Source organism: Chelonoidis abingdonii, chromosome 3 (genome assembly GCF_003597395.2).
Source record: "Chelonoidis abingdonii isolate Lonesome George chromosome 3, CheloAbing_2.0, whole genome shotgun sequence".
Taxonomy (NCBI): domain Eukaryota; kingdom Metazoa; phylum Chordata; order Testudines; family Testudinidae; genus Chelonoidis; species Chelonoidis abingdonii.
The window spans coordinates 48,309,276-48,323,157 of record NC_133771.1 but is presented as its reverse complement, the minus strand read 5'-3'; the positions used below and the strand labels follow the sequence as shown (position 1 = coordinate 48,323,157).

Sequence of the window (13,882 nt, the reverse complement as noted above, 5' to 3'; positions counted from 1 at the left end):
GCTGGGTATGTGTGAAGGGTGCAGGAATCAGGGATGGGGTCATGAAAAGGATGCAGGGAGCTGGGGTGCAAACGCGGGTGCTGGGGTCAGGATAGAGGGTTGGGGGGGTGGGCTGGGGCAGCAGGGTGCTCCCAGCTCCCTGCCCTGAGCGGCTCATGGCAGTGGGCTGGAGGGATACGCTCCGCTCCTACCTCCCTTCCCCAAGGCCCCATTCCTACCTCCCTTCTCCGCTTCCTTACTGGTCTGAGCAGTGAGGGCGCTGGGGCTGCTCTTCTCTCCTCCCTTGCAAGGGCCATCGGCGGCAGGGAGGAAGGGGAGGCAGGGTTCGACACAGCATGCTGGGGGAAAAGGTGGGGAAGGGAGAAGCTTGGCTGCCGGCGGAGCCTGCCATACAGCAGCCGTCGGCAGGACCAATCTTGCTTCTGCTCCCTGCCCCGCCAGAGAGAGCAGTAGGCGGGGGGCGAAGAACAGCGGGCTCGGTCGGGCAGCATTTTTAATGGCATGCTGCTGCCTGCAGGGGTTGGACGGCGGGCTGAGTGGGAGCCCGGCAGCCAGCAGCATGCCATTAAAAATTGGCTTGTGTACCGTCTTTGGCATGCGTGCCATAGGTTGCCGTTCCCTGTCCTAGATTCATACTGTAAGATTAATCTCTTTTGGTTATTTTCTAATGGTCTAATCCTCTTATTTAGGATAAAATTTTCTTTAAATAAAGCCACTACAAAAAATGTACATTGGTGTTTTTGGATAATCTTTTATTTAGTACTCACTGTTCACTGTGACCTAGAGCATAAATGTCCACTTTAGCCAGCAGATCACTCACTGGAACCCCTTTCCTGCCACTAGTGAAAATAGATGTAGTTAGGACATTCTTGCATCATTCATTTGTTGGTGAAATGTGGTGTAGTAGATGAAGTAGGAAGACATGAATACACTAACTCTTCCAATACAAGCAGCACTGAGCTAAAGTATGGTACATTGCCAGAGGTGCCTTTGCCATCTCGTGTGTGTTTTTTTCCTTCTGTTTTAATTTTTTATTGTCTGCAGTGTTGTTGTAGCCATGTTGGTCCCAGGACATTAGATAGACAAGATGGGTGAGGTAATATCTTTTATCGGTGAAAGAGACAAGCTTTCAAGCTACAAAGAGCTTGAAATAATAAATAATATTATTGTCAGACTCAAGTATCAGAGGGGTAGCCATGTTAGTCTGGATCTGTAAAAAGCAACGAAGAGTCCTGTGGCACCTTATAGACTAACAGATGTATTGGAGCATAAGCTCTCATGGGTGAATACCTACTTCGTCAGACACATGTAACGGAAATTTACTGTATAAATATACAGGCCAGAATCAGTCTGGAGATAACAAGGTTAGTTCAATCAGGGAGGATGGGGCCCTCTTCTAGCAGTTGAAGTGTGAACACCAAGGGAGGAGAAACTGCTTTTGTAGTTGGCTAGCTATTCACAGTCTTTGTTTATCCAGATTTAATCCCCGATGAAGTTAATGAGAGCTGTGCATGCCTATCTGATGGCCAAGGTAGTCCTATATTATGGAAGCACAGGAAAGCTTCTGCTGAAATACAGTATTGGCAAGATGTAATGGATCTGATTCAGCTCTCAAGTTCACATATGCAACTCTCATTGTGAGCCTAGGTGTGTGCATCTTAGGGCAGAATTTGCCCAAAGGAAATAAAGATAATTCTTTATCGTACTGTAATATAGAAATGTCATTATTTCCTTATCCTTCCATTTCAGTGAATATGTAAAGGGTGTAAATGCTTCCTGCCAAATTTGTTTTCTCATCATGCAGCAGCAAGTCTGTTTCTTGTTTCTCACATGAGAAGTAGATACAAGTGTTTGCAAACTATAAAGTCTGTCACATACCCCACCTATTATCTCATAAAATATGATGATCTGACATCAGCTGAACAAGTTGGATCACGTCTCAGGTATTATAAAACATGTTGTAGCTCTTACGTTTGTTCATTATTTTACAATCAGAAGTAAGTACTCAAATTAAAAAAGGGGACACATTCCGGAGATGCAGCACAGTGGTACTTAGGTGTTGTTTTCTTAGGTACCCTAGTTCAAATCTACTAATTCATCTTGCTGCTGCAGCATCTGTCAATCACCCAGAAACAAAGAGGGCTAACGCTTCTAATAAGTTTTGAAAATAATTTGCCTCTCCAGTTTTCATTAGATAGATGGCCCTTATCATCTAAAACACAAAACAAAAAAACCCAGAGGATTTTTGATGACTCTTTCCTCCTCTCTTCCTCCCTAGTTACACAAAGGAATTGGGGATCTGAAACAGGAAGTCAGAGAGGTTTAAAGAGATGGGTGGGGAAATTTATGAAACAACTTGTGTGGGGAGGAAGAGAAAAAACAATGCAGGAGATAGAGGGTTAAGATAACCTTATGAAATCTAAAGCAGACAGAGAGAGAGACTGAGGAATAGAAAGGTGCAGAGTGTTTAAACTGTATTTGAGTTTGTTTTGGCTACCAATCAACTAATGATAATACTTTCAAATAGCTTCAAAAAAACTCACCCTCCTAAAATTTTTAAATCTTTCCCCATTTGAAAATAAAAAGTTGCAGAAAAAGTGTTAAATTAAATATCTGACTTGTATATTCTTCCAGATGCAGATTACCACAATAATCTTTTCTACAACACAGTCTATCACTATTCTTGGTTATGACTGTCAGGAAAAGCAGATGAACAGGTACTGACATGAAGTCAGAATATAGATGTGTGCAGATTTCTGCATGGCTATTAAATGAAGTTTTAAGAATAAATCTTTGTTTCTCCATAAATAGACAAATGAATGGTAAACATCGTAATTCAAAACATAGGGCCTGTTTCACCACTGCATCACTCCAGTGTTTATACCAGTTTAACTTCATTTATTTCAGTGGAGTGAAGAAGAGTCAGAAGAGGCTTAGAGTCGGGCAAAGGCAGCCCCAGTTCCCTTTTTATACAATGTCTGTTTTCAGGAAGATGAACACAGACTCCACCATGCTCCTGTAGTGTTGAGCCAAGCCATGGGAGAATAACAATGGCTGCTGCTGGATTTGTATGTTGAAGGAAAAGAGGATATCCATACAACTCTACCTTCTCCTCTTTCTCATCCAATGACCATGAGGGGGTGGAACTGAGGGACACTTTATGTACCTAAACACAAAGAGTTGATAGTGGCCCAGCCTTAAGAATCTTGAATGGAAGAGAAGCAGAGAGATGGAGGTGACTTCTCTAAAGACTGGCCAACCCCTTCAAAGATGCTACCAATTCCTTATCAGTTTTTTGGTAGCCATAGAATAACTACCACAGGAGCAGTAAGGGCCTGGTCTTCTGAGCAAAAGCCAGCAGGAGGTGCCGCGGGGAGAGAAAAGTAAATTGAGAACCCTTGTTATAAAATAAACTAGAAGACAGTAAATAGCAAAGGTATCTGTTACTATTTACCATAGGTTTTGTGTCTTTGAGGTAGATCTTGGAGTCTACTATCCTCTTAATGAATGCATATACTCCCATTCAAGTTACTTGGGCCCACATAAAATGTGATGTCACTGCACTACTTCTGCCCAAATTGTTTATGAATGGCAAACCTCTCTAATACACATTAATCTGCCCTAATCTACTCTAATTTAATTACATTAGCCCCATCAACCCCAATACAAATTATTTATAGGTTAACCCCCCCCCCAATCCCACCCAAAACACAGATTCACAGTCCATTAAAACAATAGTAACCACGCCTGATCTTCATACAAATGAAAAGAAGCAACCGAATGTCACTACTCCACACATGCAAAGGAGATCATGGATACTCCAAAGTGAAGGGTCTTTGTACAAGTGTACAGAACTTGTATCTTATGCTATATCCTTCATCTATTAAATCTTTTCAAATCACTTTACAAAAGCAACTATGAACTTGTATCATCTGGACCTGTAACCACTTTTCAAACTTCCTTTTCTGTTACAAATGTCCCTTTATACATGTCTTTGAGAGAGACAACCATTGCTTGCAACCATTTTTTTTCACCAGAGGAAGTGGCTTAAAGATACTGGTCACAAGCTCCTTTCATATGAATGCCATTATGAAAGGTTTCTGTTTGTTTGTTTGGTTGTTTTTTTTTAAAGCTAACTAGAACACTACATATGTTGCCAAAGACTTTTTTCAAAAATTAACCATTACATTGCTAAATGTCTTTAATTAAGTTAGTTTTATGCATTAATTTTCAAACACCAGTCTTAAATTCAGTTATGTACATTTGGGTATCTATTGCAAAAGCAAATTTGAATACTTCTTATAGAAAATGAAGTTTTAGAAGTAACTACAACTGCTCATTCCTCAAAAGAAATTAATCCAAGATGACTGCTGTGATATCACAGTTCCTCCAGGACTCTTAAAATGTCTGCATTAACTCCCTGATGATACGGTAACAATGTAAATAGTCTCGTAACAGTCGAGAACATAAACTACACACTTGGTATATTTACAAAGAACTGCAAATGAATAAGTGCTAAAGTTCAATGAAGGAAGCTACTTATAGTATCTCAGAGGAAATGTGGAAAGTTATCATTGAGCACTTCAATATTTTTTAGTGTTATTCTTGGCACAACAGACCAAGAAGAATATCCCACATACGTGTGTTAGATCAATAGAAGTACACTGTATCGGACTGTGCTCCCAATGGTACTCTAAGGATATACAGTATGACTTCTGGAGTATTTAGATTCTATCCCTCTACACATTATCTTTCTTACCAGAGAAAGACACATAGTTCATAAATAAAAGTGAATCTAATCATGTTGAATATTCACAAGGACAAATATATGGTAAAGCAGTTCAAAGGAAAATGATGAAAAATGGAATCCTGTGCCTTTTGATATAATATTAACATCAAATCTCTTGAAAGGAAATCACCGTTTGTTTGTTTTTTAAAGAAAGCCCATATTTTGTTTTCCTAAACAATTTATATTTTCTTTATGCTTACAATTTGCAGGCTGATTTTACAAACATAAAAACAAAATGATTAAGTCCTCCCAGAATATAATATACTTAAAATAATAATAGTACTCAGGAAAAATATGTAGTTTTATAGATTGTACTGCATATATTTATTTTGAAAAGTCCTGAAAAGGATAAAATGTTTTTGAAGGTAATAGGGTAAGGTTGTGCTTTAAGCCTATTGATAGCAATTAATTTTTCATAAAATAAATTACATAAACTAAATCAATATTAGATATTTACTTCCTCAAAAATAATATTCTTGAAGAGCACTACATAAGAGCTAGATATTGTAGTAAATATGTATTTTATTGTAAAATATGAAGCCTTACCCTGAATCTCTGAACTTGAAAGCCCTGTTTTTCTGTCATTTTAAGAAAGTGACTGAAGTTGAACTCATCAAGCAGAATATACACGGCAATCCCTCTGGTAGATGCCTCTACAGTTTCTCTGAAGATATCCACATCTGTAAAAATATCCATAATTATGGCAATGACCTGTTTAAAAAAAAAAAGAAGAGAAACTATTATAATAATTTAATGTATAAATAGTATTCCTTCATGAGCTCAAAATATATAACATTCTGCATAGTGCATCTAATGAATTAGTACCCTCTACATGCCCAAAAGCTCTAAGGTTGCTTTTTTTTCCATCCAGTATTGTTAACATGGTGCATTTTTAAAGATACTTTGATCCTATCTTTAAGAAAGTACAGTAGGGGCTATATCCTTACGTTTTCATTGGGGAGGTGACCACTTGCACGACACATTATTTACATACATCAAAGTTTGCCAAAAGGCTGATACAGTGATTGTGCAGAAAAACAAACACAAACAAAAACAGTGAAACCATTACTGTAGTTTGGCTATGGAAAGAAAGACAATGGTATTGTTACTGTAAAAGGCTCTCATTAGTCTTCATCTGTAATACTGTTCTCAGTTTTGGCCATCTGATATAGGAAGAATGCCTCCACCGCAAGACTGTGGGAGGCAATAAGGATGACTCTAGATTTCATCAGACGGGCCTACTCAGCACTTTTAGCAGATGAAACTCCCACATAATTCAGTAAGGGTCTGGTTGTGTAAGGACTAAGAAATGCTGAATAGAGACCCTCATTAGGCTTACCATACTGAAAAATAGCAGATACTTTTGAATAAGGAAATACAATACCCTATTGGTTTGAAGATATTTGACCAACTGTGACCACTTAGCCATCATTGGTGATTTTAGAAAAAATAATATTGACGTGAGAAAGAGACGTAGAGAGACAGAATATATGAGTAGCTGTGAGAGAAACTTTTAACCTTTACAGATAATCTCCCAAATCCATTATATTCTTAATAAAAAGGTTGTACCACATCACTCATAAAAATGATCAAATTCTGCTCTTGTGTGTGGAAACCTTTCACAGTGCTCAAAGATACTAAGTTTGCTTTACCACAGTCACTAATTTTATTGGACCATCTCTACTTATGATTTTTAATGTTGTAATTGCTATATTACATCCCTTAGTCTTATTCTAGAACGGAGGAGTGAGATATTCAGCTTATTCATAAAGTTGGTGAAGCCATGTCATACACATCCAGGCCAGAGTTAATTATTTCTCCAGTGAGCCATCTTCATTACCTTTAAGAGTTTGCTTAGAACCATAAGAATCACTCATAGCAAATATCTAAATTAACAATGGAAAGATTAATGGCTTCCTGAAATATGATCTAAAGCAAAACCAAGTCATCAAGAAAGATGAGAGAACCATTACGGCAAACGGCTTTGGGGAGGCCAGAAGATGTGAAACAAAGACAGGGTGTTAACTTGGCCTGTAATGTAAGTGCTTAGCAGTTGAAATGCTCCCTATAAATTACATGGGATGGAGAGGAGGTCAACAGCCAGGAATCATGCTGTACCTCTTTCAAAAATCTTAGATTTCATACCATTCCCATTGTAATTCTCTTTGTAATCAATGTTAGTTCCTTTTTTTTTATTAAAGCAAAACATATTAAGCTAAGCTGTACTATACTGTGATACAGCATTTGGATAGCCTAAAGCTTCTGGCAGCTAAAAACTCATACAATCTCTAGTTTTGAGAATGTGTGCACTGAAGAAAGGGTTTAACAGAGGGCATGGCCTTACAATATCCATGTTTTTAGTCTCTGTAGATTGTGGGACATCCTGGTAAAGAGCCAGCCCTACCATGTCTTCTTCCCTGTCCTGCCCATGCCTTCCTGGCAGCATAACTGTCTCAGACACCATTGGTTCCTCTAATGAGGCTGTCAGCTTCCTCATTTTGGAGTGGGTAAATGTCACACAACAGAAGTTAAGGGGGCAAGGATTTCCCCAAGAAAATATATCAATACAGAGTTGTTGGATCCTATCACTCCTCCTCTATAGACCAGCAGCCTGCTAAGCCCATGAAGCCTCAACCATGCAGAGGCTTCAGCAAACTATGGGAATGCAATCCTTCAGATATTATAGTATAAACAGGAGTATACTGAAGAGAATAGAGAGGTTATATTACTGCTGTACACATCACTTGTGAGAGCACTTCTGTGTCTAGTTCTGGTGCCCACATTTTAAAAAAAAAAAAGATGTTGAAATGTAGAGAATTTAGAGAAGACCTACAACAAGGATCTGAGGTTTGGAAAGCCTTCCTTACAGTAAGAGGCTTAAGGAGCTCGAGCTACTTAGATTATTGAAGGGAAATATAAAAGGTGACTAAAGACATCACAACTATTTATTGTAGGGAGAAGATATCAGATGGCTCTTTAATTTAGCAGCCAGGGGCATAACACGATCCCTTGGCTGGAAGCGGAACTTGCCAAATTCAAACAGCAAATAAGAAGCTCATTTTTAACAATGAGGATAATAAAGCATTTGAGCAACTTACCAAGTCATGGTTTCTCCATTACGTGAAATCTTTAAGTCAAGATTGGATGTCTTCTAAAAAAAAAAATGCTCTTGTTCAATCATAGGTTATTAGGTTTGACACAGGATTTATTACTGGCTGAAATTCTATGCCGTGTTATGCAGGTCAGACTAGCAGAGATTCATAGATTCAAAGACTCCAAGGCTAGAAGGGAGCACTGTGATCAAATCTGACCTCTTGTATAACACAGGCCACAGAACTTCCCCAAAATAATTTCTAGAGCAGTTCTGTTAGTAAAACATCCAATCTTGATTTTAAAAATGCCAGCGATGGAGAAATCCACCACAACCGTTGGTAAACTATTCTAATGGTTAATTACCCTCACTGTTAAAAATGTATGCCTTATTTCCAGTCTCAATTTGTCTAGCCTCAACTAGACATTTGATTGGATTATATCTTTCTTTGCCACACTGAAGAGCCAATTAGCAAATACAGTGGAGTTGCATCTTACGCGGGGGTTAGGTTCTAAAGTCAGCACATAAGGCGAAAATCGTGTATAGTCAAAATTACCCTTGAAAACCCCTTAAATCTCCCATAAAGTACAATATACTGCACATGGTTTTGTGTATACAACCCTGAACATTAATATGTATAAATGTATAACGTATACAGTAATGTACAGTATATAATAAAGAGTACATATGCAAAATATAATTTTACAGTACTGTATTTTTAATTACAGAGGGTAATTACAGGGGATCATCAGGGCTTGATGTCGATCCAGGAGACAGAGGAGATGGAGAGCGAGTCGTAGATGAAGTGGTTGGCTCTGGTTCAGCTCAAGAAGTTGATTGTGTAGGCTCATCTGCTGCTGGTTGTTTTTCCTTGATCGGCAACTGTCGCTTTTGTCTCTTGAGCTGCTCAAACACTTCTTGATACGGTCTCAAATTTTCATAATACTACGTGTGATTTTGAGGCTTTGTTCCATAGAGGGATCATATTCAGAAATTAAATCATTCAAGTGTTTTGCTGCTTGGAACACTTCACCAAATTTATGAAGATTTCCAACTTGCTGGCTCTTCCTGTTCATCATCATCATCATCTTCATCTTCTGTAGATGATTTTTTCAGTTCCTCTAACTCTTCGTTAGTCAATGTTTCTCTATGGCTCTCAATTAATTCTTTGATTTCTTCCTCAAGGATGTTGACGAAGCCGTCACCACCCACTTGCCTGGCCACCTGAACAATGCATTTAATTTCTTCGTCAATGGTCGGGAAATCCTTAAAATCATTCACACATTCTTTCCATAGGTTTCGCCAACATGCATTGACTGTTTCAGGCTTGATTGCATCCATTGCCTGTTTAATATAAGTGATGCAATTGGCATTGTTGAAGGACTTCCAACACTCCATCACATTAAGAGTGGGATCAGCATCCATAGTGCTATGTAGACGTGAGAATGTAAGCCTCGTGTACGTAGCCTTGAAACAGCAAATCATGCCTTACTCGAGAGGTTGGAGGTGGTATTGAGGGAAAGAAAGATGACTTCAATGTTGTTATGTGCAAACCAGAGTGCCGCAGGATGGCCAGGAGCATTGTCTATGATCAGCAACACTTTAAAGTCAAGTCCTTTCTCTTCGAGGTACCGCTTGACCTCCAGAATGAAACACTTGTGGACCCAGTCCAGAAATAATGCTGCCATCACCCAAGTCTTTTTATTTGATTGCTAGAACACAAGCAGGAGATTTTTGTTCTTGCCTTTTAGGGCATGGGGATTTGGAGCCCCATACGACAAGCCCGGTTTTATTAAATGCCCAGCCACATTGCCACAAAACAACACAGTCACACAGTCTTTAGCTGCTTTGAAGCCAGGGGCTTGTCTTTCTGATTTTGAATATGTAAGTGCAGTTGGCATTTTTTTCCATAAGACCCAGTCTCATCAGCATTAAAAACTTGTCAGAAAATAGCCCTTTTCTTCCGTGATTTCTTTAATAGTTCGGGGTAGACTCTTGCTGCCTTCTCACCAGTAGTTTGCACTTTTGAGGTTGAAGAGGTTCAAAACTGTTAAACCAACCTTGGCTAGCTTTGAATTCCTTCTCATCAGAAGGCTGTCCCTCTTCAGCAGGGGTTTGAACAGTGCATAGAGGCTAACAGCCTTTTATCGCAACGTGTTGCATCAATAGGCACATGTTTACGTTCATGTCTTCCAGCCATAAGTTTAATGCCTTTTCAGCCTTCACTAAATTTATCATGCACCTGGCTCGTCACCTTAGCAGTTACTGGAGCACTTGATACCACGGCTTGATGAATTTCTGTCTCTCAATCTTGATGGCACGGATGCTAGATTCGTTGTGGCCATATTTACGCACCACATTGAGACCAACACACCATCTCTCAATAAGTCCAACCCACAGGCCCAGTTTTTCCTCCAGCATTGAAACAGATAGCTGTTTCTTCCGCTGAACACCAGATGAAATAGTTGCCTTGCATTTAGGGGCTATGTTGTATGAAAAATACATACCTTTTAACACTAGAATCACACTCAGCACAGCGAGATGCTCACACTATGAGAGGCACGCAGGAATGAGACAAGTGAGGGAACAGCAGATTCACGACTCCAATCTCACACTCACTCCAGGGCATACACTCATTGAGTGGAAACGCCCGCACTATTTACAGGTTTCTTGTTGTTTTTCTTTTTTTTATTTTGCCAAACACGTAAAGTTGAATTCACGTAAGTTAAATGTGTGAATGATGCGACTCACCTGTATTTATTCCCCACCATGGGCAGCACATAATGGAGGCTTGCGGAGGCTAAACCTCACATCATGAGAGGGTGGGGGGTGGGGAAGGGCAGTGGTGAATTACTGCACGGGCCCATGGACCTGTGCCCAGGTGCCCCAGCCAATTTGTGGCTGCCAGAAAAAATGTCCCCCCAGCAACCCCCCTCTGGTGGCCCTGACTGAGCTCTCAGCCCTCTCCCTCAGAGCAGTGAGCGGGGCCGTGGCCTCGTCCTGAAGAGGCAGGGCCTTCGCCAGAAGAGGCAGGGTGGGGCCTAGCCTCCCTGAGGGGAAGATTTACTCCCCTACCCATGTTCCCCATATCGGTACTCATAGACTGTGATCATGTCTCTTTGTTAAACTAAACAGACTGAGTTCCTTGACTCTAACACTATAAGCCACATTTCTAATCCTTTAATCATTCTCATGGCTCTTCTTTGAACCCTCTCCTGTTTATCGACATACTTCTTCAGTTGTGAACACCAGAACTGACACAGTACTCCAGCAATAGTCACACAAGTTCCAAATACAGAGGTGAAGTGACCTCTCTACTCCTACAAGATTACCCTGTTTATCCATCCAAGGATCATATTATTCTTTTTGGCCACAGCTTCCTACTGGGAGCTGATGTTCAGCTGATTATCCACCACAATCCTGAAATCTTTTTCAGAATCACTGCTTCCCTGGATGGGTCCCCCATCCATCCTGTAAGTAACGCCTCCTTTCTTTGTTCCTAGATGTATACATTTACATATATTAAAAGGCATATTATTTGCTTGCACCCAGCTTACCAAGTGATCCAGATTTCTGTGTGTCAGTGACCTGGCCTCTTCATGATTTATCATTCCCTCCGTTTTTGTGTAATCTGAAAACTTCATCAGTGATGATTTTGTGTTTTCTTCCAGGTCATTGATAAAAATGCTAAATAGAACAGGGTCAGGAACCAATCCCTGAGACACCCCACAAGAAACACACCTGCTCAATGATGATTCACTAGTTACAATTACATTTTGAGATCATTACATAATGGTCTTGTCTGGCTTCAAATCTATTAATATTCCTTTAATTTCTGGTTCTTTGCACTCAGGAGCCCCCCTCCACACAGGAGGTGCAGTTTTGTTATTTAATTAGAGATTAAGACTTGGCAAAAACACTGAGGATTACACATTTCATTAGTATGTTAATTTGTTTGAAGCTCTACTGATAGCATTAGCAGCTTTATTTATATTCTTCATCAGTTTCAAAGTACTGAATTTATTGTTGTGTTTTAAATTGTTTTGAATGGCTCATCTGCAGAAATAATTTCTATGCTAATCATAGTAGCAAGAAGTCACAAAACAGTGAGATCTACTAAGGGAGAGGGCAGAGGAAGAAGTGATACAAATTCAAAACATATACAGCAAGTCATAAAATTATTCGTTGCTCAAATGCTGTACAGAACAATGTTATTTTCGGTTAATTGATACATATCCTGTTGTAAAGGAATTCCCCATAATCTGAGTAGTACTTAAAAGTATACTGCAGTGTTTACCTATAAACTGTCTTTGTTCTTTTTGAAACACTTTATAATCCTTCAAAACAGAAGTCTCTTCTGAAACAAAGGGTTATGTTCATTTTGTAAAATGTACAAAGGTTATTCAAATTTTACAATAGATACTGAATGATTTAAATGATACTTTCCTGCCAAACTGCCAGAATCTTATGACTCCAGCAGAAATCTTTACACACCTTTTCAAAATTGTTATCACTCAGCGATAAAAAGTGACCTTGAACTGAAAACAACCAAGCATTCTTCACTGTCAGAGGAGGAAGGCAGTTGACTCGGTAAGCAAAACTGCTCACAGAGAAAACAGAAAATTGAACTGCTCCCACTGATTTAGGATTAGATCGTAATAGCTGAAGATGATTACTCCTATAATTTTTGTTTATTTTCTCCCCTAGTATTCAAATTAAAAAGTCTATATTTGTCAAAGATTAGGCATACAAACGTGCCTGCTCCCACACATTTGCTACTGTCTTCTATATTTTCTAAATGGTGCATGGGTTTTCAATAGGTAAGGCCAAACTGGCTCTCAGTTACACCATTACAAATACGTAACTCCACTGAAGTCAATAGGCTCAAACATTTTCCCATTTAAACAGTTTTCATTGACTTTACAGAAAGTACCATCAGACCCATGTTTTATAATCTACATTTACATCAGTGAAAGAAACAGAGCAGAATTAGACTCACAGTACCTGAGTAAAATGTCATGTTACTTAAAAAATTTATATAAGTTTAAACAAGTTTTCAATTATAAGAAAAAATATTTTTGCTGAATAGTGCTTTGGTTTTAGGTAATGAAATGAAATATATCAGCTTAAAGCAAAATAAATGTCTTTAAAGAGACACAGTATCTGGACACAGTATTTCAAATGAAGGTCTGGTCTACACTACAAGTCAACCTAACTCCATAAGCACCTACGCTACAAGGTTGCTCCTGCCGATGTATGTGACCTACTACACCAACCTACTAACTCCACCTCTGCAAGAGGAGTAGTGCTTAGATTGATGTAGTTAGGACAATGCGGTGTCCCTGTAGACACGCTTACTTACATCGCCTGTTGGCTTTCAGCTCTGTGTCAGGTTCACAGCTTGAGCCCTCCACCCAGAGCTGACAGCCTAAGCTGTCATTCCCAAGGGAGGCTCACCATTGGAGCCCCCTGAGCCACTGCAGTGCTGTAAATGTAGAGAAGCTCTCAGTACCATAAAAATACTCAAACATGTTAATAAATGATTCACAGCTCTCCCCAATAAAAAACAAAATGCATTTCTATGATAAGGGTTTGAATATAGGAAATGATGTCTTCCTACATAATATATATTCCCATTGTTAAGATTTAAAATCTCTCTGAAAAGTGCCAATCATAAAGAAAGACAGATATGTGCATGTTTTGAAGGTTAAAATAGCAACGAATTTTATTAAAATAACCATACAAAATTGAATTTAACACCTGGCAGGCAATCCTTGCCTAACTTGACCCATATGTATTGTTCCTCTGCACTGTCATTTGATCCCTGTTAGTCAGCTGATGACTGTAACCCATGCTGTGGCCTAATTCAGTTGATCTACCATGCACTCTGATCAGCCTTGGAGATTGGTACATTGGGCTGAGCTGCACTCCTCTTACTTGATGAAAATGGTTAAGGCCTTACTAAGTACACACTGTTAAGAGGTCCAGGTGAAATGAGATGC

At 39.3% G+C, this 13,882-nt stretch overlaps 1 protein-coding gene across 2 annotated transcripts in view; it reads right to left on the bottom strand.

Annotated features, from left to right (window-relative positions):
* FAM83B (family with sequence similarity 83 member B) overlaps nt 1-13,882 on the bottom strand; it is a 67,768-nt gene that overhangs the window by 17,015 nt on the left and 36,871 nt on the right. For both annotated transcript variants that reach the window (XM_032771120.2, XM_075063424.1), the window contains exon 2: nt 5,336-5,500. In XM_032771120.2, the coding sequence (XP_032627011.1) occupies nt 5,336-5,500 (165 nt within the window). The remainder of the gene's footprint in view (nt 1-5,335; nt 5,501-13,882) is intronic.